Here is a 26,742-nt window from a genome sequence, read left to right on the forward strand (position 1 = left end):
AGATTAGCAGTGACACCATTTTCACACAGGAAACATTTCAAAAAACCCAACTGCTCCCCTGTGACATCTAACATCTTATTTGTGAAGAGATGAACTCACAACGCTTGGGTATAAATGAAACTCATCACGCTGTTTGCGTGGATACAGACACACAAGTGTATTAGTGCGTCTCCATAAATGTGAATTACAGTTTAGCTAATTCACATCTATTCAAACAGGAACACTAGAGATAAAGTGTCTGCGTGTTGCAATCTACTTCATTCTGGGTTAGTTACACACAAAAAATTATTTGATGCCGATTTAGAAAACTGTAATTAATTATTAAGAAGATGTCTTGGGTGTTGGTAGTTGGCTGACTTTTTTTTTTCTTTTTTTTTTTTAAAAGGCGTCTACTGAAGGCAGAAAAGTTGAAACGGAAGAAGAGAAAGAGAGCGCCTGTGACTGTTAGACCTCTTCCTGTGGTTGCGTCACGTGGTTGTGGAGGGTTCAAAAGGAGACGACTTCTTCTTCTTCTTCTTCATCCGCTCCTCGGACAGACAGAAGACACCTGTGGGGCTGCCGGACAATCGAGAAGACAACTGAAAAGGAAGGTTGAGGTAAAGTATGGTGGACGACGCTGTCTATTTAAAGACAGAATTATTTGCGGCGGGATTGTGTCCGATGTCGGTTTTTACAGCTTTTGTACCATTTACGTTGTGTTTCTTTGTTCCGAGTTCTTGTCCATGGGTCTCAATTCAGGTCTTTGTATATTTATTTGGATTTCGTTTTACAAATCTATGTACGAATGTATGAAGTCCTTCATTGCAGTTTTACCATTTGTAATATGATTAGTATTTAAATGCTTTACATGTACTTTTCCTTTTGTTCCAGTTTCGTTACGAACTTTTAAGTCATGTCTGTATTTGGGGACTTATTTTATTCAACGACTTGTGAACGTACCAAGTTGCTCAGACAGAAAAGCTTACTCATGCCGGGCAAAATGGCTTCCTCAAGATAGCGCTTCCTCTGGTGGTTCGCTCCAGACATTTGCCTCAAAAAACGGCACAGTTTCACAAAGCCGGGCGTGGTCCCGCTTGGTAGATTTTTGTCTTGAAGCCATTTTCTTTGGCTGCTCAGAAATGTTTAGGAGGCCGCGCTTCGAACTTTTGTACAAACTAGTCATGCAAATGTTTCAGGGCAAATCAGGAAGTGAGCCTTTTTCTGCTCAGACCCGGCCCGTTGAGAGCTGCTGAGCAGAGAGGTTTCAGGTTGGTGCACAAGTCTGTTTGTCTCGGGTGGAGGGAGGAGGGGGGATGGGGATGGGGGAGGGGAGGGAGGAGGGGGAGGGGGGCGTGCAGCTGCAGGCGTGGCCGCAGGTGCAGAAGAAGAAGAGAGAAGTGGGAGAAGACAGAAGACGCAAGAGGATCGGTGGATGTACAGTGCAGTCATCCATAAAGTAGAAAGCACTACTAAACTCCTCGCCACAGTGTAGTGTTTCCTACTTTATGGATGAGTGTACTGTTGGCTTCAGGGAGAGGAGAGGCCTCGCACGCAGCCCGCGCAGGAAGTCACAAAAAAAAAAAAAGAAAAGAGGAAGCTGCTTTGTCTCGCAAGGCCACACATCACCCAGAGTGTTGCAGCAGTCATTTCACATGGGCAGAGTGTGGCTCAGAGAGAAGCAGCTCCTCCATTTTAGAATTCATCTGCATCACCGGTCCTGAAAAGAAAAGACCATCATGTACATTAAACTGTGTGTTGAGATGTAATAATCTGTATGACACTCAATAAAGATCCACATCAAAGACATGTATCTTGTTTGTTTTACCTTCTTTGTCCAGTCAGCAGTCAGTGCAAATACATCCATCACACTTTTGGGTTTTTTTGTTTTTTTCTGTGAAAATATACATACTTTATTCCTGTAAAAAGAGCCATATTGAAAGAAACCATCACAAGTCAATGAGTCCTCTGCCTATTACATCTCGAGAGACCGCTCCTCCATAGATAGACGCTGCTCGCACATGCAAAAAGAAAAGAAAAAAAAATCTGAAAAACAATATTAACAAAAATATTTACAGATGAGCTTTCAAAAAGGGTAATAAAAACATTAATATATATTATAAAAAGGTCAATCTTACATTGGTTTCAAACAATGAATGCGGGTCAGGAAAAAAAAAAGAAAGAAAGAAAAGAAAAAAAAAGACGTTTCCCGCCACTGTATGAAAATATACAACAAGTCCCAACACTATATACACACAGCTCCTACTGCTTCTTCTCCACTGCATCGGCAATCTACAACTCAAACATTGTAGTCAAGTCAGCCTAGAAGAACAGAAACGTGACAGCAACATAAATAAGGCCGAACATGGGTATAACATTGGTATGCATGCAGTCAATAAACATCCTGTAAACAACATATTAAGACTAAACAAGGTCTTTGTGTAAGGCTAAGTATGAGAAGCTGAGCTAGACTACTACCTACACGGGTCTAGGTCCTATCCTGTCAACAGTGGAGCCGCCTAAGTCACTACACAGCAGGTAGAAGAATACTTGTGCATTAAAGGCCGTCAAATACGAGTACAAATATTCGCTGTACATTTCGGCAACGTCTGAGTATCCACCCATTGATTCAAAACAAAAAAAAAAAAAAAGAAATAAATAACGTATCACATACAGTACAGCCTCTGTTTTGCCCCTATCCCGGCTATTTCACATCTAAAGTGTCTCTGACGATCTGCCCTCCCTTTTATTCTTGGCATCATCACGCTCCCTTTGTTTAACACTGACAATTTAAAACATTCACGACGATAACGAAAGAGCAGAAAAATAAACTTAAAAAAAAAAAAGCCTCCGTCTTAAGCTTTCACTCCGTCTACCCATGTGGGAATCCCTTCGCTTCAACCCCCCGAGACCCGACCTCCGCTCTACTTAACTTCCCCCCCGCTGCCAGGGACGCTCGGGCCTCTCACAGCTACGCTAACTGACAAAGCACCTAACATTTTGGCATATTCTGCTGCTCGTTGACAGCCAGAGTCCACGGGTGGCTCAGCATTGAAAAGAAACTACGAGTGAAAACCTGAGAAGATACCCAACAGCCCCGCGTCGCACAGATTAAAGAGCCAATCTCTGCAAATGTGATCTACATTCACATCAGTCGTACGTGCATCTTCGGTAGAGGAAAGCTCTCACTGCAGGCTTCTATTTCTGTCCTAGTACTGCAATACACAATATTTAGCAATAACCACATTTCTTCCTGTGTTATGAGGCAAATGTGTGGACAGACAGGCTAACCACCACAACACTGGACGGGCTGATAAAGACGTTTTCGCCTGTCTGACCCAAACGTCACACACCACAAGCTGAACTTCATTGCGTTTTTTAACATGGAGGCAAGACTAAAGATACATCGACAACTTATTGCAGTCTATCACAGTGCCACAAACCACTAACTACTGCCGTGACGCCTCACATCAGAAAGCACGCTACATTCAAACCAACGTAAATCTGTTTCGTGCTCATCTGGATGTCGAGCTAGAACACTTTCAGTGTTTTGATTTTTAGAGTGCATTATTGAGCGGAGCTGCGGCGACAAGTCCATCCATCGATTAACCCTGAAGTTTCCAAACTGTGAGGAGGCCTCCCAAGGGTGGGGAGTTAAAGAAAGAGGATGTTAAGACGGAGAATGACAGTGTTCTAGGACAGTCTGAATCTGGACAGTTTGCCAAAACGAATACTCCTTAAGTTGCTCGGTAAATACTAAGTGTTGCTGGTGTTGCGACCTCTGCAGATTAAAAGCTCAACTCAGTCATGATGCACTTCCTGAGAACGTCTTTATCTGCAATATCAATTGTAAACGCACCAGAAATCTAATTGGAAGTCACTGTAAAACCAACTCCGGGTCATTCTCGACAGTAACACTTTTCCTTAGGATCACAGTTACTGAGGGTTTTCATGGTCCAGGTCACAGTTTATGTAAAAACAAATGCAACTGAACATGTTGGGTTTTCTTGAAGACATTTCACCACTCATCCAAGTAGTTTCTTCAGTTTATATTTGGAACGATAACAGACTCCAGTCATGTGAGGATAAAAACCTAATCTCAGTCATTTAGAAGTGAGGAAGCTGCTCGGGCAAGTGGTGGAATTTCTCTGGGAAACCCCAATGAGTCCATTGGGTTCTTTGGCTACAGTGACAGTTGTCTGTACCCCCATGGTATACTTCTGAAAGGTAGTGCCAATATCTAATCAAGGAATCTTTTGTGGCATCACTGTTAAAATGAGGCGAAAAATGGGGATAAAGTTTGTTTCTCAATAACAAGGGACAGAATATTCACATTACTCCTACTGTATAATCCAGGAACACTGTCACTTTCCTCTGTCCATTCATATAGAAACTATATATGAATCATATACAAATCTTAAACCCCACAGTTTTGTTAAAAATGAGAATATGAATCACTCTACTGTTTTTAACATCCACTTGCCAGTCAATTAAGTACAAAAGCCAAGTTTTACGAAATTTAGATTCTCAGGTGTGAATATTGTTTAGTTTTTAAATTTTAATAAATTATTAAATGATTATTCCAAAAAAAAAAAAAAAAAAAAAAAATGACTGAACGTTTAATCGACAATGCAACCATTAGCTGCAGCCCTTTTAGCTTACGGAGCTGATCCACAGATACTACTAATCTCTGTACACACTGGAGGATTCTCCCTCATACACAGACAGAAAACATGAAGTATGTAACGTTTAGGCCGGTCGTGACTGTTGTCACCATCAAGAGATCACATGTTAATGTCTGAAAAAGGCATCTGTTTTTAGTCACCAGTGGACTGTGGACTTCAGCTACACACACACACCCACACACACACAGACACACACTCAAAGGACAGACAACCCTTCAAATTCTTACACTTTGTTCTTAACCTCTAACCTCGCCATGAATGAGCTCTAAACTAAACATGTCCCCGCTGTCTCACAGCTCTAAATAACTAACCTCAGCTCTTATGCCACTTCATGCAACGTGATAATGGGCAAGAGTCTGCTACAAATAAATAACACATTCTGTACAAAGTACTGTATAAATATGCTTAAAGACAAGAAACGCATAAGAGGGAAGCAGACATGTCTAAAGTACATCCATTCAGGATGTTAGTGCATTCTTTATAGTCACACAGAGGAAGAGATAGACCAAATAAAGTGGCACCAGTACGTGAGTGTTAAAGCTAATATTTCATTAGCCGTCTCTGAGTAATGATGAAGTCTGCTCTGCTGTTCAATATTCTGCATTGGATGCACTGGGAGAAGTATTTTTTTACCATTAAAGCCTGTGAGGAGTTGAAAATTTGCAAACACTTAGGAAGTATTTAGAGAATATATGTGTCAGTCTGCTCACATCAGCATGCACTTGGACATGCTGCGGTGATGCTATAAGTCGAACGTTGATGCTTTAAAGTACTCTATATTTAGCAGCTGGTCTAGCAGTGCTCTAAGGCATATGTATAGTTACTGATGGTCAAAGCATCAGTCGTCAGATGTGATAGCTGCTAAATGCACCGACGCACCGCTCAAACTAACAGTACAGACAGAAAAAGTGCTTTCAATGTGACGCAAGTATCCGCAAGAGTCAGAGGTCCTAACTCAATCTTTCTTGCTGGATCCCAGCTTTTTGAACAGTTTCTTGCCTTTGGAGAAAAAGCCTGTTTTCTTCTTCTTTCCTTGCACGGGGCAGTCTGTGCGTGCCGGGCTGTCTGTAGGAGGGGGACCTGGAGGGGAGCAGCAGCCCTCCGCCGCAGATGAACTCGGAGCAGTGTTCAGGTGTGACGTGGGGCCGGTAGCGGGTGCCTGTTGGGGTCGTGGGTCTGAGCGGTCGGTTGTGTCGGGTGAAAGAGGATCAGTCTGGGGGCGTAAAACCTCTTCTCTCGTGGAGGTCCCAGGACCTTGTGGATCTGTAGAAGACGTCCAAGTGTCCTAGTGGAAGAAAATACAGTTAAGAATGAATCTGAGACATATTTATTAACAAGATGAGACAGATTTGTACAGAGTGTATACACTCTGAGTGTGTACACTCTGTACTGTATTTACTGTAGTAGAACTAATGTTTGTAAAAGGAGGATACAAAGGAAGAGAGATCTCAACATATCCTGGGGCTCAAGTAACTGAAGCCATGAGTAGAACTAAGGGTTGGAGGAAGAGGTCACAAACAGGAAGCAAACAGGAGTTGATCCTCTAAACACACTTACGATCAAGTCTCAAAGTGTACGGTTCGTTTTTGCTTCTGCAAAAGGCCATGCAGGAAACAACGGGGCAGAAGAAATACGACAGGACAGATTAAAGAAAAAGAACAGAAAAAAACAGTCAACAGACACGAGAAATACTTAAACTGATGAAAAAATAAAGTAAAAAAAAAAAAACATTGGATGTTAGTGATTAGCTAAAACGATACAGACTGACGGTCAGAAAGTCAGATACAGTTTAAATACAGTCGTGCATGCTACACAGAAAAGCAAAGCCACCTGAGGTTCTTTCTTGGGTTCTGGTGCAGGCTGGACACAGACACGTTCTGCAGGAGGATCATCTGGTAGCGCCTGTAGGAAGTTGGACGGCACTAAGCCTTTGTGTCCATTCAAGTCTCCCTGAAAGATATAATAAAGTAGCTTGAGAACCACAACAGAGATTATGTTGTATTCGCTCTGGCACACGGTCAGCGAATCAGAAAGTTTTAAGGAAGGAAATTTAAACCGTTGTCCAAAAAAATGATTTTTTTTAACACTTACGTAGAAGAAACCATCTTCATCCATGTCACCAAACACATGTATAATATCTCCTGCGCTGAAGGTCAGCTCAGCCTGAACACAATCACAACAAACAGAGCAGATGATGAGCAAACAGTTACAACACAGTGAACACAGTCAACAAATTTAACATGCATGTGCAAGTCCGACCTCTATGTCAGTGTTTGGTGAGCTCTCTCGCGGGTCATAATCAAAGATGGCGACCATCCTGCGAGCTCCCGGGGCAGGGTTCGCCACAGCTGCAGCTGCAGCGGCAGCAGTCTGGCTGGGATCTGTCAGTCAAGAGGAGAAGGGCAAACTGTTCGGTCAAACGGTCCTGAAAATTAGACGGCCAGATGTCTCTGCGGATCCAGTCAGCTCATCAACATGCGGCTCAATGTCTCTGCACGTCCAACTCACTCAGCGTCATGCTACGCTGAGGGAAAGTCACAACAACCGCAGTCAAACACATCAAAAACATAAAAAAAAAAAGATGACTGGTGATTAGCAATGAGAGTTCTTATTTCCAAATTATTAGGTGGTTTAATGAGGCCACTTGGCCTGTGACATGAAGAGAGGAGTTAGTAGAAGGGACTGCCGGAAATGCAGAGGTTAACACAGAACCTGAGAGCAGAAGAGGTGAAGTAATTTCCTTTTTCTTATTTTAATCATGTTCGACCCATGATGTGCATTTTGTAACATTCACTTTGAGAGGATATTTTAAAGCTTCTGATTCTTCAATATACCCTCAAACACCCAAACAGTCCCGGTTAATGAGAGATTAAAATGAACTCTGGGGTTATCAGCAACTAGAAGACAGGCATCAGGTTTACATTTAAAGTAAAGAGATGAAGAACAAAAATAAACGCATTCAAGAACAAGTGGTCGCATGCTGTCCTCTAGTACACGTTGAAATGGTCATCTGGTCTGATCATGCAGATGCAAACCCAACGAGAGGGTTAAATACAAACCTTGACTGGAGGAGTCTACACTCTCCTCCCAGAGTGCTGCAGACTCCACTGGAAAAGACGAGGTGAGGGGAAAAGAGCGTGAGCACAATCACTGAATGAAGTCTGCCTGACAATAATGTCTGAAGATACAGTCATCACACTGACAGTGCATGAAAGTGGAGATCAGAGGGGATGGATGCTTCAACGCGTGACCTTCATGCGGTCATGTAATATGTTCGTGACATAGGAGCAGGATAATGGAAACATATTGTTTCTTGATTATCAGTGTGTTTAGCATTATTCTGCAAAATCCTGCTGCTATGTCTGTATTACATGAATGTCGAATGACAGTACTCATAAACGCCGTCGTTACTGTGATAATGAAAAATATAGAAACTGATCTGCCAAATGATATCGATCTGATTGAAAAGAACGAAAGTTCAACGCTTGGGACAGGAAACTACTATTAATTGTGGTAATATCTGCTGACAGTGCTGGGAACCTGTCTGATTTCATTACTACTGTTTCTGGTTAAAAATCCCCTCTGCTCGCTGAGTGAGAAGCAGCAACTGAAAGAGCAAAATCTAAAGTGAAAGAGACAGAGAGAGGGCAAACCAGAGAGAAAGGAGAGATGGGGGGAGTCAGAGTCTGCAGCGAGACACACCTTTCTTGGATCGTCTCGGTTTCGGCGGTGGAACAGGGCGACGTGGAAGCTGTGCGTGTGTGCGAGTGCCTTAATGGAGTTTTAGAAGGGATAACCAAAAAAAAAATAAAAAATAAAAAATGACACCAAAAAGAAACACAGATGTAATTTTTGACAGCAGCGGACCAGACAAAGTAGACAATGAAAAGCCAGCAGGGAGTAGTTTAAAAAAAATGACAACCAGTGAGCAGCAGACACAGCAGTGAGGACAAGTGGAAGTGAAAAGGTTAAACTATCTGCAAACACCACTCTGGGTAGAGGGCAGGAAACAGAAGCAAAAGATTATTCTGGGTGGCTTGCTACCATTTGCCACAGACAAACACCTGACTTAAGTTCTTACATGAAAACGCACTCGCACGTACAGTGCTGCTTGAAAGTGTTGACACTCCTTAGAATTTTCTACATATCGGAATAAAATTACTTAAATATAACATCAGCAGATTTCCAAACAAGTTGTGAGAGTAGAGAAAGAGAACCCAGCTACACAAATGCGTGAGATGTAAAAGTCAGAGGACTTCTTGACCAACAAAGATCACTCCGAAAGAAAAAGGCAGAAAAGCCTGAGAAGTCACAAAGGAACCAAGGGTAACTTCTAAGGAACTAATGGCCTCTATCACACCAGCATCAGAACCTCATCCTCAGAACCTCATGTTCTTATTTGGGCCTGTTTTGGATCATCTGGGCCAGGATGGCTTGGTGGACCAGTGAATTCTGAATTATTTCAGAGAATTGTAAAAGACATGATGTGTTGTCAGGACAACACATCATGTCTGTGAGCTGAATGTGAAGAGAAACTGGGTCATGTAGCAAGACAATGACCCCGAGCACACAAATTGTTCTACGAAAGACTGGTTAAAGAAGAACAAAATGAATGTTTTGGAACGGCTGAGTCAAAGTCTTGACCTCAATCCAGTAGAAATGTTGTGGGGGGACCTGAAGCAAACAGTTAATGTGAGGACACCCACCGACATCTCAGAGCTGAAGAGCTTTGATACTAAGGGATGGGCTAAAACTCCTCCAACAGCTATAGGCAACTGATCAGAGGAGTAGGAAACTTTAGTTGCTGTTCTTAGGGGGAAAACAATGGTTCACTTACTATCACAGCTTCCAAATGTATGTCCATATTAATAATGTTCTTGAATAATAAATGCAGTATAAAATTTGTTTCATTTGTTTAGTTGGGTTCCCCAACAACATCCTCCCTGAAGTTGTCACTCAAAATGGAAATCTAGGTCTTTATTGCTGATGTTATGAGGGGTGAAAATACTTTTAAGCGGCGCTGTAGATGGTTATGGTTTCTTCTCTATAGCAACACAGTGCACAGGAAACCATAAAAACACTCAATGCGCTGCCATGTAGAACGTTTCAGGGTCCAACCCAATAAGCTAAACTGAAATAAAATCTGACGTATCTTTGTGCCTCGGCAAAGACAGATAAATGGAAGCTTGTATTTCTATTATTATCATAAGTTGAACTTTACTTTTACAAAAATATGTCAGTGTATGTCAACAGGAACAATAATAATGGATATTTTACGTCATTGTATTCTGCTGCTATTTTCACTTACCACTTAAACATGAACAGCGGTGATATTATGGGTTGAACTTTACAATTCGAACAAAGGGTAAATGATTCAATTTCAAGAGACAGCCAAATCAAACCAACTCGGAGGTCATACCTATCTTATCCATGGAGGCCGCTGTGGACAGAAAGCCCTGCTGCAGTAGCTGCTGTCGGGTCTCCTCGTCCTCCACCTGGATCTCAGACACCATGTTACATGGCACGTAGCCCAGACGACCACCAGACTCCCCTCGATAGAACCCGTCTGCGTCTTTATCTCCGTAAACCTTGAAACATACGTCACAAAAAGGCTCCATTATTGCTCATCGGTGAACATGTATACAGTTAATGTCCCTCTATACTACGTATAGTCATTTTGTGATGTTTTGAGTCCAGCTACAAACATGACACCAGCATCACTAAACTGAATGTATAATATAGGATTTAAGGAATGCTTTGAACTGAAAAGCTGTATGCGGACATACTTTAATGATCTGTCCTTCACTGAAGGGCAGCTCCTCCTCAGCAGCATCAGGATTGGGCGACATGGTGGCGGGATCATACGGAAACAGGGCCACAAAGATGCGCACGTCTCCATCTCCTTTAATCTTTGCTGATTCGACACCACCTGTAGACAGACACAAACACAGTCACATTCTGTACAGATCACTGTCTTGCACAGGATTGATACGATTAAATGATTCCTGCAGTGCTCCACTCCTCAGATTCATACAACCATCCTTCTTTTTAAGATTCCTCAGACAATAAACAAGTTATTTATTTAACAATGTATTTGATTTAAGTTTATGTAAAACAATTTTCATTATATTAAAAAAGCTTTTATTTTCATGCAATTCGGTGTACATGATTGAAATACAATTACTATTACTAATGTTACGATGATTATCGTCACTTTAAAACAACAGAGTCTGCAGAGAAGCCATGCTCAGCTTGCACTGAATTCTGCAAATAGTACAGGCGGCTCACACCTCCCCCACTGCCCACCAACTGCGGTGGAGCTATGAGCGGTGTTCACCCAGCACAGGCATGTCCTTAAAAGAGGTAATCAAGCTAAACCACTGATCCTAAGCTGTGTGAGCCGTCTGACAAACACACACACACCTTCATGATCTGCAACCAAGCAATAGGGGAAACCGTGTTTTTGGCCCACTCTCTAATCTAAATCTGTGGACGTTTATTTACAACTCGCCACGACGCGACATAAAAAAAAAAAAAAGAATATTAACATTACCGGAGGTGCATTACGTACACTGCGAATGACAGATCATGCAAAGCAACTCATACGTTTGTCCTGTATGTGTAGCATTGCAGATATGAATTATGACTAAATGCATTGTTTGACGAAGGCAGATAAATTTGAAGAGCTGTAGTGAGGCTTTAAGCTGCACTCAAGAGATGTGTTCTCTATCTCATTAGGGAGAATCAGCCCATCTGTGGCAAGAGTCACGGGCAGACGACTTGCACACTTTCACATCCTCACTAATTCTACCGTAGGTAGCGCAGAACTTCTCCCTACTCCCTTCCTCTATCTGTGTGCACGTGTACACTTTTGCGTTGATGCGTTTAGTCATCTGTACATGCGTATAAATACTGGAAAGGTCAAGTTGTTTAACTGAAACTGCAGCCTGCGACATCAAGACAGAGGAGAGGAGAGCGAGGGAAGATATGCGGGGAGGGAAAGAAAGAGCGGGGCTTGTACAGTACATCCAACCTGCAGGCTGTTTCTTTGCTGGCTAATCGAGGTTACTATTTTAATGTCTGTCACTTCCTCCTGTCATGACAAGCCACTTTAGGTTAAGCCGGTTCTCAGCTTAGCAGGCTCTCTCCCACCTCTCTACTGCTGCTACAGCGCCTCCTTCTCCCTGATCCCCCCTCCCTTCATACACAAGGTGCTAATCTGACTAACTTCATGTGAGAGACGGGGAGGCTTGCCAGCACACCATAGGTGTGTCAGCATTGCCTCATACATTTCCACTGCGTCTTTTAGCCAGCAAAAACACACGAGGGAAGAGTCTGTGACCTTTGAGTTGCCTTGCAGCTGGTTTACAAGAAAGTTCTGCTGGGCCGCCCCATGATGGACCCGCCTCAACTGGAGGGACATGGCCGGGCTCCTGCTCAGAGCGAAACAAATGAGACGAGAAGAAAACATGTTTAACACAGAAACACTACTGAACGTTAATCATAGCTGTGTTTTCAACAATATTTTAATAACCCAAATACAACAGTCTCCAGGGCTCCCTACGTACCACTGTTTAACAGAAACATTCCTGTATTGCATTGTGAAATTATTAGCAGACAGACACACAACAAAGCACATCAACTGTATGTTAATGCAGGTCAAGACGGTTAAAGCCAAGAGCCTATGTGGAGGAGACTTTGAAAACAACTAGAACGGGTGCAGTGTGACAGAGGGAGATCAGACTGATACAAAAACATCTGATATTGATACGATGAAGCGGTTGCAGCCTGCCCACTTCCTGGCCTCATCTCTGCAGTTCAACCAACACGCCTTTACATGTTATTATATTCTTTCTGGCCCACTTTTACAAGATGTGCTCCCTGAACTCCCTCGGTCTACTGCAGTGATGATGATGATGAAAGCTAAGTAGTAGGGTGGAGTCATGTGTTATCCACTAAAGGGTAAATCCTCACAGCTACAGGGAAGGACAGGGGGCTGGGTGAACACACTGATTGCAGCTGGCCTGCAGTGTCATTTACCAGCGGATCAGCTTTGGGCCCTCGGCGGTGAGGAGGTCGGCAGTGCTCCACTTGAGCACCTTCTACCCACCACTCGGAGCTCATCTGCTCCACCACCACCTCCCCTGGACTGTACTCCACGGGTTCCTCATTGTCATCTGTACCGTATTCCACATCGATCTCCACCCCTGGACCAACAGGTGACCTCAGAGTCCGTACGGTTTTGCTCACCGGGTAGGGTCTTGGCGGGGTAAGGCCATGGCCAGGGTTGGCTGCCGCGGTGACAGCCATCTGACTCCTAAGCATGGCCTCCCTCCTAAGGCGGTCCCCTAGCCCCTTAAGCAGCACTCTCTCTTTGCTATTGGGGGTCAGCTGGGGAGGACAGTGGGCGGAGACCCGCCTGCAGGTGGGACCCTCATACAAACTCATGTCTTCTTCAGGATAACTGATGGTGTCCACCGTGTCGGCATAGTGTACCCTGTGCTGTGTTTTAGGCTTGACCTGCGAGGGTCCGTGTCTGAGTAAAGGCTCTTTGGTTAGTGGTCTGGGATCCCTGTTAAAGTGGTGATGGTGAGGGGGGATTTGCGGGTGTGGATTTGAGTGATGTTGGTGATGCTGGGGGCCGTGATGGAGGCGTTCTGCGTCTCGGTGGTGGGGGTGGCTCGTCCTCGGTCGAGCGTGGCTGTGGCGGGATAAAGGCTCCTCTTGACCGCTGTCTTCTTCTTCGGTCAACTCTGGAATGCTGAACAGCTGCTTGTTGTGTTGGACCTGAGGAGGCAGCTTCAGGATCCTTTCAAGGACCTCCTCATCACTGTCTGGCGGCTCCAGCTTGCCTGACTGCATGGGCCGTAGTCCATAGCAGGCAAGAATGTGTTGGTGAGGGTGGATGAACATTGTATTGTTCAGGGAAAATAACAGAAGTGCAGGGAAAACAGAGATACAACCCGGCCATGCAAAGGAAGGAGAAAAGAAAGTGGAAGAAAAAACAAACAAGAATCAAGAATTCAGCTTGCGAAACAAAGCCTCAAATTGAGATAGAAGACAAACTAAAAGAAGCGTGTTTCATTCACAAAGAAAAGCACAACTTGCAAAGTGCCTATGCACATATACAGTATTAGTGTGCACTCGTTGTCTTTACCCTGTTGGCTCCAACTGTGTATCCCCTGGCCTGTGTTTCTCCAAGGTGATCAGAGTAAAGATCCTCCTCCTCCTCCTCCAGAATGTCAGACAGGTCTGAGCGGCTGTTGTCTGCAAGGTAGTCAGAGGGAGGCTCTACAAGCCCTCTGCTATAACTCTGTGAAAAGACACAGCAACACTCTTAATCTCACAAGCATTTATTTATTTTAAATTTGTGCTTTTGTTCTATAAAGGATTTGGTAAGGACGTCTTTGGGTCTTAATCTTTGATCGACAGCACGTCCATAGACCTCAGAAGAGCCAGCTTCAATAAATCAGGCGGTTACCTGCTGTGTCCTGCAGTACACTGGCTCCGGGTCCTGTCTCAAGAACTCCTCAATGGACACCAGACGGGTATTCTCTTGCTCCTCCTCTACCTCGGACTCCAGCGGTGACGTGCTGGGGGGTCGGATGAGGTTGGTGTCCTGAGGATTAAGAAGGTCTGTGATTGGGGCTTTGGGTGGGGTAGGGATGCGCTCAGGGGTCCCGAGCTTGGCACTGGGGTCCTCAATGAACTCGGTGATAGATGGGAAAGGACGTATTGTTCCAGGGCTGTCGGTATCTCTGCGCTGCTCCAGCACTGATGCTGCTGCCGTAATGGGTGCTTGCTCAAATGCTGGTGCTGCCCCTGGAGATGGCTGAGGTGTCGAGGCGGTGGGGGTGATCACATTAACCTAAACACGAGAGAGATAGTCAATACAATGCTGTATAGAGCACATGTTCCACATCAAACTCTGACAACTTGTTTGACTATAGTTGTTTACGTTACAGAAAACTGACACCATTAAAAGTACATAGAGCTAAATATTGACAGTCTCCTTTTACAAGTAACAGGCATTTAGCATATAAACTAACAGGAAGAATGAGAAGTCACATTCACTGTTCCAGTTTCAACTGTGCTCAAAAGCCAGTCAAATCAATGGTGCCACTCCAGAGAGGGAAACTGAATATTAAACAAGTCATGGTCATATATAGAAGAACCGCAGAGTGAGGATTACCACTGGAGTAATGGTGGAGGCTACTTGTAATGTGGCCTCACACACAGCCATGGAAGCAGCAGATGAAGGGTTGGCCCAGGCTTTCACATATGAGGCAGATGAGAACAGATCTTCTGAGTGGAGACCATGAGGCGGGTTGGCAGCAATGTCCACTGTGAGGCCAGTGATATGCGTATCTGATGGCAAAGTGCTGGGCAGCATGGAGACTTTGGCAGCAGAGTTTCCGTAGGATGGCGATGGGGGCATGTTACTGGGAACTACTGGTGTGCAGGGCAAGGGTGGCGGCACAACTGGGGTGGTGATTGCTGGACCTGTCATGATGGCAGGCAGCTTGGAGGGCACATTTACTGGAAAAGAGTCACAGGACTCCCCGTGGGCGGACATGGTGCGGACAGTGAGCTCCTGAGCAGCCTGCAGGGACTGGATCTGTGAGGGACCCAGCAGGGCGCTCCCAGCTGTTGGGGAGGACACCTCCAGCACCTTGGATAGGAGAAATATACCAGTCCAATTAAGCCAGAGCAAGACATATGCACTATATTATTATTAGTATAAGTTTTAAAGATGCAACAACAAAAAATACATCCTTGCCTTTTTCTTGTCAGCATATATAGTGTATCCAGTGACACGAACTCCGTTGGAGGTCCCAGCAGCATCTATAGTGACCGGCAGCCAGCTGATCAGAGCAATTCCTGGAGAAGGCCCATGCTCCAGCTGCACATCCAGAGGAGCATCAGGGGGGCCTGCAGCAATTAAAACGGCCAGTAGCAAGCCAGCGACAAAGAAACAATTTTTATCATCAACACAGAAATGAGTGAGCGGTTCATATTACAACTACGAGAAGGAAAAAGAATTATGCACATGGTTCTATCTAGAAAGATGCCATCTAGCACTCCACAGGGACATTAAGAAATGTAATAAACCATATACCTGAATTCCCAAACTGTGGGCATGGAACTTAAGCAAATGTGAATAATCATTTAGAGAAATACAACTAAAACCTTTCATCACATTCATTACATACAGTATCTACAAGGTCTAAGGCTAATTCATGAAAATGTTGAGAAGCAGAACAACAATATGGTATTACAATCTGACAGCAAATGAAGTTGTACATTTTGAATTAACAATACAGAGAGTTTACAGGAGTAATTAATCAGTACGAGTGGCAGAAGATGCCACCTCTTTAATTTAAGTGTGTCACATGGCTATACTACTCTCTATAAGATGTCAACTTGTGCAGAACACAGTCACAAATGTCAACATGGTTAGAATTTAAAGAATTTAAAGGAAAATGTCAATGATAGTGTCCACACAAAGCTTTGGTAAGCCTCTGAACAGAATTGTGAGCAACTTTCTTAAACACACAAATATAATACATTTTGGTTGATGATAAGGATTCAGATGAATAACAGGCACTAATGGGGTGTCTGTAATCATGTTTTCCATACTAAACAACCTTGAAATCCCAACAGTGGCCCTGGGAAAAAGATGTTATAGATTCACAGATAACACTTAAACAGGCCTCAAAGAGCATCTGATCAATTAAATGCTAAATCCTGACCTGCCATCAGAGTGGTGAAGGTGATTGTAGCGCTTCTGTGTTCACGTCGCTCCACAGGTAACTCCCATGGCGTGCGGTGCGGCCGTGCCTCCACTTTGACTGAGTACTGCAGGCTGGGCAAAAGGTTATTGAGGCACAGCGAGTAGCAGCCAGCCTTCACCAGCTCACACTCCTCCTCGTTCAAGGACACAATGTGCACATAGTTACTGTTACTGGGCAGCCAGCTGAGGTTGGCAGAGGTGGCGGTGATCCTGTCCACGCGCAGCTGTGTGGGCGCAACGCTAACATCCCGGCCGACCAGCATGCTGCAGCGGAGCTGCTCTGAGAGACCCTTCTCGGTCAGGCTTTGCACTGACACACGGTAGGCCTTGAGGTTTATGTCGAGCCGCTCCAGCACCGCTTTGGTCTGGGCTCCGAAGGGCACATTGAGCCGGAGCTCCTGGTCCACGTACACGTTATAGCTCCACACATTGCCCCACCCCGCCGGCACCAACGGAGGGTCCCAGCCGATGATGATACTCTTGGCAAGCTGCTTGATGAGGGTGAGTTTACGTGGGTAAGGCACAACGTCCACTCCCACCTCCTCCAGGTCCAAGTCCAGGCCGTTGGTGAGGGGGGCTGGGACAGCCAAGGCCGATGCTGAATCTGAGGGGGCTGAGGCAGGGCCAGAGGCAGCGGAGGCTTCTGTCCTTTCTGAGGCGCTGACGCCCGTGTGGAGGTGAATCTGGTGGCTGGCACTGTGCAGACTGCTGTCTAGCAGGGAGTTATGGGACGTGTCCCCTGTCTCTGGATGGTGAGCGCTCATTACGTCATCGTCCGACACACGTTCCACAAAGTTAGAGGGGACCAGCCCTCTCCGTCCATCCATCAGCTCACCTGGAAGCAGCCACAATAAACTATAAAAAACTGATCTTAATGTATTGACAGGCACAGAAAGCTGCAGACTCAAAAATGAAATTACACTTCAAAGTTACCTTCATAGAAGCCATCATCATCCATGTCCCCATACACATAGATGTACTCTCCAGCGGTGAGGGGCAGTTCAACTTCAGGGTTGTCATTGGGGCCATCATAAGGATTATAGCTGGAGAGAGTCAGTTTAACCTCAGATTATTTTCATCACATCTGAACACACTGTTGCTGTATTGAGACAACTCGTGTCGAGTTTGATTCTTACCTGTATCTGGCAATAAAAACCTGAAGCTTTGCCGCTCCTCTGCTGGCTGTGTAAGGTGCCGGGGCTACATCAATGTCCAACTCCTCTACTTCACTGGCAGTGTCCACCTAAGAACACCATGTATTTATAATTTATAGAGTGAAGCCATAGATTAACTGTAAAATTACTCAAATAGTCAAGTATCACAGACTAAAGACCGGGTGACACTAGGTGACATGCTGACAAATAATGAGCCCCAATTAATGCTTAGATGAGTAGAAAGCTTTTAGAGTTTTTCTCAACACCAACATTTTCTTGTCACAAAAATATATCAACTTGGCTCCAGCATACTTTTCATATATATGATTTACACCTGTTATTTTGAAAGGTCAAGAAAAGTTTGACTTGATTTACTCTAAATTCAAAATTACAGAGCAACTTAACACCCACCACAAACACGAGCATATTCACTGTATAGAAATGAGTGACTACTGAAAGTAGAGAATCACCATAATTTCAGATGCGTTTGATTTTCATTCATAACATCTACACACATAGGAGGGGTTGTGTATTTATAGCTCACCGGGAAAACCTTTTTAAGGATAATCACCCACAACTACTACTGTATAACCTTTATAATCCACAATGCCAAGTGGATTATCTCACTAAATATGAGCTTTATTGAACCGTGGGCATAAGAACGGCTGGATAAACAGACCACCAACCCCTCACCCACACAAGACCAAACGCTAGCAGAACAAAAAAGAAAGACACAAAAAAGGCTGAAAATTCACAATCCATCATATTTAGCTGTGGTCTGTGCTCGTGTGATATGACAGGGAGGTTAAGGAGGGCCTTTTAATCCACTAAATCCACACACAAACACACAATCATGCATGGCTGTCTTGGTAATCTTGATGAGCGATCAGCATGTCATTGTTGAAACAAGGAAGGAGGAGGAGCTGCAGGCGAGCGTTCTGCACAGTGACACAGCCTGGAGGAACATGTAGAGACTACCGGAGCACTACAACGAGGCTTTAACGAGGCTTTAACCAGCCGCACTGGTTAGGGTGTCACAAAACTAAATTTAAGGCATGGCAGGAAAGAAACTTATATAGTGAGAGGTGACTGTCATAACCATTATGTTATTTCTTTGCCTTATTAAAGTGTCATTGACACTGAATGTTAATAATGAACTAAAGTGAATATACTAAAAGCAGTTGCAGTGTCTACATTTAATGACCACAATCAGCGCAGTCTTAAGTAATAAATAAAGAAAACAATCCTCTGTTATGCCTTGCTGGAGTGCAAGGTAAATATAATATGGGTGAAATATACAGTACACACAGTGTCTTTACTTCTATGTGGTACCTCTGATAAATTAAGGATTGAAGGAACACACAAACACAAGCATTAATGGTGGAATAGCAATGTGGTACCTCATGTGTCGGGCTGGACTTGTGCGGACTGAGGTGAGTGTCAGACTTGGGGGTGAGGTGCGTGGTCTCCGACTTGCTGGAGGAAGACGCCGACTTGCTGACACTGATGGTGGGCAGCTCTCGGTGCTTGGTGACGGGCGAGCGCTCCACCCTGGAGAGACCCGCGGCGTGCGGGGTGGCCCCCATGCGCAGCGCGGCTGCGACATCTAACAGGAGACAGAGGTCGAGGATAATCCGTGAGTTTAAGGGTGACCCCCAGCGCTTCCACTGGTTAACCTGGTTGAAGCCGCGAGCTTCCAGGTGGGTAAGTTCACTGTTTGACATGCAGGAGGCTCAAGGTTGAACGTGGCTGATTAAACAGTGGAGGAAAAAAAAATCCTGCCTCCATCTGTCCAAGGTCAGAGTTCACGCTACCTTGTGGCAACGTGTGCCACACCACAACTGTTAAGGGGCTTAACTGACTCCACTCTCCACAGACATTTTGCACTTCAGCCCATGAGCACTGACCCTCGGGTGATGATGAGAATTACAGACAAGCTCTGTTACAGTGCTGGACTGTTGCGGTGCAGGTGAGATGACAGGTCTGAACATGCCGTGCTTTTGTGACAGCGTTCAACACATATCATGAGTATCTGCGACGGGGAGCGTACCGAGCGGATCATTACCCTCCGGGCAGGAGAGAGTGTCACCTCCCTCGAGACTCCAGAAGGCTATTTCGCCCAGAGACACCATATCCCATGGGTCAAGTGTGCAGTCTAAAACACATGGACAGTGTAGGAGAAAGAAGTTGGATAGATTTGCGGGATATACAGAGAAGGAAAGATCTGGACTAGATTTACATTGTTAGAGGTGAAAAGAAAACCAATACCCGGAGTAGATATATGATATTAAAAAAAATACTGAGCACAATTTCACATGCCCTTTCTGTTCTGAAAAACAAAAACAAGCAAAAAACCCTGCAGTTTCAGTAATTAACATACCTACCTCCCTTATGGGAAAGTTTAAAACAGTTTTGGAAGCCTTTGAAGGCATTTTTCAATGTTCTTGGTGGGCATTTCCCAAGCAGAGCTCTGTGTCAGGGGTCAATTCCTCTTTTAGTGACAGGTTTTCTTTGGACTGAAGCAATCCCAACAACAATTACTAAGATTATATAATGTGAAAATTATTAGTAGGGTTTGGCAATGATGATTAACTACCAGATCTTCTTGACACCACACAGAACGGGTCAGATTTTGTTTTTACTTTATTTGGTTGCTCTCACGAGATGAAGACATCTTTTTACTAATAAGCACTCAACATGTGTACAGTTGAAATTAAAAAATGAACCATATTTGTTTACAGCACAACATATCACAATAAACAACTCAAAGCATCCTAAAATGTGCAGCTAATTACAGTAAAGAGCATCAAATGTCCCTTGACGACTCACCTCGTTCTGCAGTCAGGCCCACTCCGTTGGTCAGAACAGAGAGGCTGGGGTTGTTGAGGAGGCTAGAGCCGGCCAGGTCGACCTTTGAGGCCTGCAGTCGAAACTTCTCCAGCTCCTGGGACAGCAAGCCAAACTGTTCGCTCTGGCTGCGACATTTCTCCTCCAGCTCTCGTACCTTTGACTTCACAAGCAATCGTGAAGAACACACGTTGAGTGAAATCACAGCTTTAAACCGGAAAAATCCACCTGTCCGCACCGTCAGGTTGATCAGTGTTAATTGTGTGTTTTCAATTTCAGAATGTACTTTAACCTGCAAATACACAATCAGGCGAGTTTTGCCTGAATGAGTTATATAGTGTGTGGATGCAGGGCAGAGTGTTTTAAGGTGGATTTCTCCTTCTCCTTGGATTTCTCCAGTAGAGGGGTCCAACAATGGAACAATAAGTAACTCTTAGAAATGATCACGTAGTGTCACGCAGAAACCTTTCTTCACCAGTAACTATGACGTTTTTTTTTTATTTATTATTACTAATTTCCACAGTTCACAGATTTCACAACTATATATCTTAAGACACACATCATTGTTTTGGAGGATGTACCAATTGAAGCACGCAGTATAAAAAATCTATATTAAAGTAAAGCAATTTCATGACAGGTTTCTGCAAGACAAGACAAGATTAATTTTAAAGGAGAAATGTGTTATGAGCTGAAAAGACAAGTGACAAAGAATTACAGGTTGAGGGGAAAGAAAAGAAGAGCTTTCTGGTAACAGGTTGGTAAAGCAGCACAACTTGTGAGATGGTGCATGTTGCTTCGGTCTTTCACTTACTTAAACAAAGGCATTAGACAGCAGGGTTATTTGCCAGAACACTACAGAGGTTTGTCTCAGGCCTACTCAGTTTCTAAATGTGGCTTATTTCACTTCCGGCTGCGGTGGGAGTTTCCTGGCAGCCTGATCTGACAAAAAAGCCTCTGCAAGAAACTGTCTGAACAACATTTCCTGTTAGCCTCACCTACGCAAAGACGAGTCTGCAGGCAGTCGTTATCTAGCTACACTGGGCTGAAGTGGGGCTAAAACACTGAGAGAAATAACTGGTAAACCTCAAAAGTATACTACTACAGAAAGCAACCCTATGTTCAGTGTATGAGAAAAGACCACAGCAGCATGATATACAGGCTAAATGTTCTCAGCACAGCTAGTCTCGTGTCAATGAGCTGACTGACGCACACTTGTGAAGTGACAAACACAGCAACAGCATTAAATGGGCAACTGCTGTGAAGAACTGTTTACAGTAATTACTGCTTGGCTGTTACTTCTGCTTCCAGTTTAAGTGAATGTAGAAAACACAAATGATGATCAGACCTAGATGGGTTCTATCCACTCGAAGGCAGAAAAGAAAAGCAACTGGGGTTTGGTGGTCTATCTACAGGGGCTAGGGAAGACTTTTATGGCAGGACGACACAGTAGGAGGTCAAGAAGTACCTGCATGCAGTCCAGTGTACTCTGGTTAGCAAAAAGATAACACAAAGGACAAAAAAGATATACAAAAACACATGCTTGTGAAACAATGAACTCAGGCAAGGCAGAGTATATTGAAAAAGCAGAAACAAAGCAGCTGGAGTCCAGGTCGGCAAGAAAATCCTCTCAGAAGCCAGAATCACTAGAATGTCTCTTGGCCCTCAGCGACCAACACCTGCCTTTTTGAATGAACACACATCCACTGGAGTCGCTCAGAGACTTTAATATATAAAGAAAGGCTGTGTGTTGACTTGGCACTGGGGAGAAAAAGAGACTTTCTCCTGTGATCCACTGAGCTCATATAGACAGAAAGTGAGAGAACAAAGCCAACAGGAAAGAAAAGTTTTTAAAACAGGAGCAACTATACTCTACCAGCTCCCTCCGCAACACAAGCTGAGTCAACTCCTAAAATAAAATACACACTCCTTTAAATGATTCTCTTCACCACGGGACATAATCAACACAGACAAAAGACATATATGGTAGCACTTGATCATGAAATCTTATGCAGCAAGTGAGTTTTCGTAGTAACAATTTTTTTATCAAAATCAGCAGCCAATCAGACAGATGGGAGTTCAACTGTCGTCGGCTGCCTGGATTCATTTGAATTCAAAGGGTGCTACAATCGCACCGACAGCAAACACAAACGTCACAGAGCAGCGGAGGAGCCATCTGTTCAAACGGTTTTGCAGGCCTACTAGTGCTTCAGAAATGAAGGGTTTTTTGTGCAACAGCTTCTCTGCCAGGTGCTTAGAGAACAGAGAGCTACTGTGCATTTACACTGTACACATCTACACGCTCATGCTGCTTTTGTCCACGGTTAGAATTTAATATTTCTGCTCGTTTTGGTTGGCGTTAGGGAGCATGAAATACTTTCAATAGTCGCTCTGAATGAGAGAATGTCTCCTTCTCTCTCGTCCACACTTCAGTGTGACTTGACACTGGCAGCTTTCATTTTTACTTTGCCAAATCACCCTAAATTCTTGAGAGCAAATCAGGGCTTTACGGTGTGGTAATAAAAGCAGTACATGGTATAAAAAACGGTTTATGTGCTTTTCTACTCTCCTGAGCAGTCACAGTGGTGCAATACACGCTCACCTCCAGCATCTGAACCACTCCTTCATGCTCCCTCTTGGCGAATAACTGAGCCTGATGATGACAAAGACATTAAAGTCATGGTAAGGTTGCACGATTGCTCATAAAATTCACAATTCACAACTCAGCGAGCTCTGTTGTCAAGAGTTGATGTTTCATTAGTGCCTAAAGATTGCCTGCTGCTCCTCCTGCTGGACAGAGCCCCCATTTGTCTCAATTACACTGAAAGCAACCTACAGACTATGAGGGTGTGATGTTACCAAGTAAAATACCTGTGTGCTCAAAACTCACCCGCTGTAACCGTTTGATTTCATCCTGCTTGAACTTAAGGATTGCCAGTGCCTGCTCATGTTCCAATTCCAGCTGCTGCCTTCGCTCGGCGACCTCTCGCATATGCTGTTCAGAGAGAAAGCAATACATGACAAAAAGAGGCACGGCATGGTAAGGGGTGAAATTTAAAATGACGCCAAGCTCTAAAAGTACCTTTAGGACCTGCTCTAGGTTCTCCAGTTTGGCACGGAGTCTCTGGTTCTCCTCGAGAACTGAATTGTGTTGAGCGGTCACTTCAGAGAGATCTTCCCTCAGCTCCTCATTCTCAGCCCGAGTCTGGCAAACAACAGAAGGTTAACTGGCTGGATGGCTGTGGTTTGTTCATAGTGAAACATGTTATCACAGCTAACTCCAATGAATGAGCCAAAACGATCCCGCTCCGAGTTTTTTTATTTAAAAGGAATCCATATATCTCTCATTTGAGAGACTTGACTGAGTAGACGGACACTGACCTGGTCGAGCAGCTGTGCCTTCCTCCTGAGGAGATCTGCCTCCTCCTTTAGTTGCTCATTTTTGCCTCGCTCATCCTCAAGCTGGCTCTCCTGTTACAAATTCAGATAACACTGAGTGCGGAAATCTACGTCTACCTAGCTGTCATTATGTCCATCACAACCAGACTGGACGGCTGCCAGAGAGCACGAGAGAAGGAAATGCTGGAGCCAGAAGATAACTTACCAAATCCAGACATCTCTTCTGTCGCTTCTTTACTTCATGCTCAAGATTTTCACATTCTTTTCTCTTCTTGCTCAGCTCACTTTCCTAAACCAACAGTGGGGACAAAGACTGTTACATCGAATCCTTACAATCCTTAAACAATATGTAGTTATTCACATTTTACCATTTAAAACAATGTATGACGACAAATGATTTGCTTTCATGTTTTGCAAAATGGAATACGTTGGCTTTAGTTCCATATGGACCTCTGACACATCAGCAGTGAGGTATTACAAAGCTTAGCATCCTTTAATTATTCTAAATGCAGCTTACATGCAGGACCAGCATTGGAGAAATCAGCTTATTTCAGTACGGCCTTAGGACCTCAATCAAGTATTACACTGGTGCTGTGGGGGGGGGAGCTACACAACAGACAGGCTAATTGCAGACCACCAGCAGCCGACTGGAAGAGACACAACACTGAGCTCTCACCAGTGATGACACAGCAAGACAATAAAGATAATTAAACTGCAATCTGTGCACTGATTTGCTTGATTGTGTACGGGCAGCAGCTTTGAAGGCCTGAATAACGTGTATCTAGCAAGGATGTCCTGTTATATATCCACATCATGAGTGTGAAGCTAAAGAACTAAACCTGTTTGTGTCGAGTGGAATTTATTGGAAAAAAGACAATTATCACTTAACATTTCATTTGTTGTTACTCCAGTTTTTTCTCCCAGTATGGAGATCTGTTCTCTATGAACTAGATCAATCTACTTGACAGAGGACATGTAAAGGGCCACAGGCCTCTCTTGATACTACATGCAAACACTTTTGTTTGTAACCCTCTTCTTACTGTAGTAATCAGAGTGGGTGCAAAATATTAAGAACGGACAGGACATTTAATTAAAGTCACATTATTTGTATGTATATGAATTTGCGGATACTTTGAATAGATGTCAGAATAAAACGAGACTAGCAGGGCTAAGGTGGTGGTTACTGTACGGTGGAACCATGTGTTAACCATGGGGCTTACTCGTGATTTATGCTTCTGCATGCAAGTGTCGCAGAGGCTCCTGTGTTAACTCATAGTGGCAGCACAGAGCGCAAGAGCGGTGACTGATCCACTTGGTAGTAGCGTGTTTCTGTTTCCGAATCATTCTTCATCTCCGAGATTTTGAAATTGATTGATTTGGATCAATTAAGAATTGGTATGGTTGACTGAGTCACACAGACATTTGTGTTGTTTGGCGAAATTTCAGTAGAATTCAGAAAAAGTCAGCAGTCATTGTTGAAAGTGAAGCAGAAAGTGGAAAGTGAAGCAGAAACCAAATTTAACTCAACAAAAAAGACACAGCGCCGTCTAGTGTTTGGGTGACATTGTTACAGAGAGAGCCAGACTGACGAGCGCACAAGTATAAATGTCTCACACTGGTGGAGACCTGCTCTGTAAACAACACCACCCAAAAACTGGACGGTGCATTTTTATTTCCACACCTACTCATTTAACCTTACTGATTCTTTTTTGGTCCAAAACAATCCATTTGAAAATCGCAGAGATGGTGACGGAAATACTAAAGCGGAAACATGCTACTACCAAGCGCAGCGGCGTGTTACATTTACATTTCTGTGGAGGTGCATAGCGCAGGAGCTTCTGCGTCAATTAAATTGCAAAAATTGCTGGTAAGATGAGCTCGTCAGTAAAGTTGGGAGGGAAAGCAGACCGATGTACCCGTCTGACACTAAAAGTGCAGCTATTACAGGCTGGGATTACATGATAACATCAGCGCCAAGACGCTCCCAACACTGCTAGAACTCTGTAAGCATGAATGAAACTGAGTTGACGGGATAAATTGAGTATATGCCAATATTTGCCAATTAGCATCAAATACACATGCAGCTTTGATTAATGGGGAGCTCAATATTTGTATTTGTCATGAACCAAAGAATTGGATCAGTGTTTACATCATATTCCACAGCTCAGTCTGGACCAAAGTCATTACTGTAGCTTTCAGGGCTAGTATAGCTACAGTGTTTCCTCAGCTGATGGACTTAGTGCTACATCTAAAACGCATGTGAATCATCAGTTCTGATGTTCAACCTCCCACTTGTCCTCCCATCCTAACCCATCCCAAAACAGCCATTTAAAGAACGTACCAAAGTTTCCCCATCTTCTTTGTTCAACTAGACTTTGTGAACAACAGAGATTAAACGCTGCAAACCACTTCTCAAAAACACTGTTTTTCCTCACTGCCAGAAAACGACACTCCCAGTTTTATGTATGCTCTGTGTGAAGGCAGTTCAGCAATAATCTCGATGGGCAGAAATCCCAATCATGAAAAAAATAAGTAAGTAAAAATGAAGGCAGTGCACTCTGACTGACTGATACTATACCACATTGTTGTAATCACTTCTCCCTATATTATAGGTTCTTTCCATTTTCAATCCCAACAAAAAAAAGTCAGCACAGAGCTGAGAGGGAATGTGGTCTTTTTAAGCCAAACCTACATGCGGAATCAGCAAGGGCAATGTGCCACTCTTTCCATTTCCAAGGGACAAGATCAAAATAATCCCAGCATTACATAACAAATCTGACTGTAGAATTTTCTTCAGTGGCAGCCAGCTCAGTCACAAAACCGATACTCAAACTGCTGCTGAGAGGTGAGGATGAACGGCAGCCTAGAGTAAAGAGCTGATATGAAACAC

At 43.9% G+C, this 26,742-nt stretch overlaps 1 protein-coding gene across 12 annotated transcripts in view; it reads right to left on the reverse strand.

The window, feature by feature from the left end:
• Nucleotides 1-1,305: 1,305 nt before the first annotated feature.
• The window catches only part of LOC125021121 (peripheral-type benzodiazepine receptor-associated protein 1), a 58,952-nt gene continuing 33,515 nt past the window's right edge, over nucleotides 1,306-26,742 (reverse strand). The window contains exons 9-36 of one of the 12 annotated variants that reach the window (XM_047607012.1): nucleotides 24,058-24,141; nucleotides 23,835-23,924; nucleotides 23,536-23,658; nucleotides 23,344-23,448; nucleotides 23,056-23,106; nucleotides 22,330-22,362; nucleotides 20,439-20,619; nucleotides 19,660-19,764; nucleotides 19,010-19,215; nucleotides 17,592-17,698; nucleotides 17,389-17,498; nucleotides 16,415-17,290; nucleotides 15,781-15,807; nucleotides 15,442-15,593; nucleotides 14,854-15,333; nucleotides 14,143-14,529; nucleotides 13,819-13,974; nucleotides 12,702-13,517; nucleotides 12,004-12,094; nucleotides 10,448-10,590; nucleotides 10,081-10,249; nucleotides 8,364-8,432; nucleotides 7,721-7,768; nucleotides 6,921-7,042; nucleotides 6,753-6,824; nucleotides 6,492-6,611; nucleotides 6,219-6,253; nucleotides 5,804-5,946 (exon numbers count right to left, since the gene is read on the reverse strand). In XM_047607012.1, the coding sequence (XP_047462968.1) occupies nucleotides 6,221-6,253; nucleotides 6,492-6,611; nucleotides 6,753-6,824; nucleotides 6,921-7,042; nucleotides 7,721-7,768; nucleotides 8,364-8,432; nucleotides 10,081-10,249; nucleotides 10,448-10,590; nucleotides 12,004-12,094; nucleotides 12,702-13,517; nucleotides 13,819-13,974; nucleotides 14,143-14,529; nucleotides 14,854-15,333; nucleotides 15,442-15,593; nucleotides 15,781-15,807; nucleotides 16,415-17,290; nucleotides 17,389-17,498; nucleotides 17,592-17,698; nucleotides 19,010-19,215; nucleotides 19,660-19,764; nucleotides 20,439-20,619; nucleotides 22,330-22,362; nucleotides 23,056-23,106; nucleotides 23,344-23,448; nucleotides 23,536-23,658; nucleotides 23,835-23,924; nucleotides 24,058-24,141 (4,956 nt within the window). In that variant the 3' untranslated portion in view covers nucleotides 5,804-5,946; nucleotides 6,219-6,220. Of the gene's footprint in view, nucleotides 5,947-6,218; nucleotides 6,254-6,491; nucleotides 6,612-6,752; nucleotides 6,825-6,920; nucleotides 7,043-7,720; nucleotides 7,769-8,363; nucleotides 8,433-10,080; nucleotides 10,250-10,447; nucleotides 10,591-12,003; nucleotides 12,095-12,701; nucleotides 13,518-13,818; nucleotides 13,975-14,142; nucleotides 14,530-14,853; nucleotides 15,334-15,441; nucleotides 15,594-15,780; nucleotides 15,808-16,414; nucleotides 17,291-17,388; nucleotides 17,499-17,591; nucleotides 17,699-19,009; nucleotides 19,216-19,659; nucleotides 19,765-20,438; nucleotides 20,620-21,921; nucleotides 21,943-22,329; nucleotides 22,363-23,055; nucleotides 23,107-23,343; nucleotides 23,449-23,535; nucleotides 23,659-23,834; nucleotides 23,925-24,057; nucleotides 24,142-26,742 lie in introns of all 12 variants that reach the window. The other 11 variants (XM_047607005.1, XM_047607006.1, XM_047607004.1 and 8 more) reach the window with 11 other exon arrangements.

The sequence above is a fragment of the Mugil cephalus genome, chromosome 15 (genome assembly GCF_022458985.1).
Source record: "Mugil cephalus isolate CIBA_MC_2020 chromosome 15, CIBA_Mcephalus_1.1, whole genome shotgun sequence".
Lineage (NCBI taxonomy): Eukaryota > Metazoa > Chordata > Actinopteri > Mugiliformes > Mugilidae > Mugil > Mugil cephalus.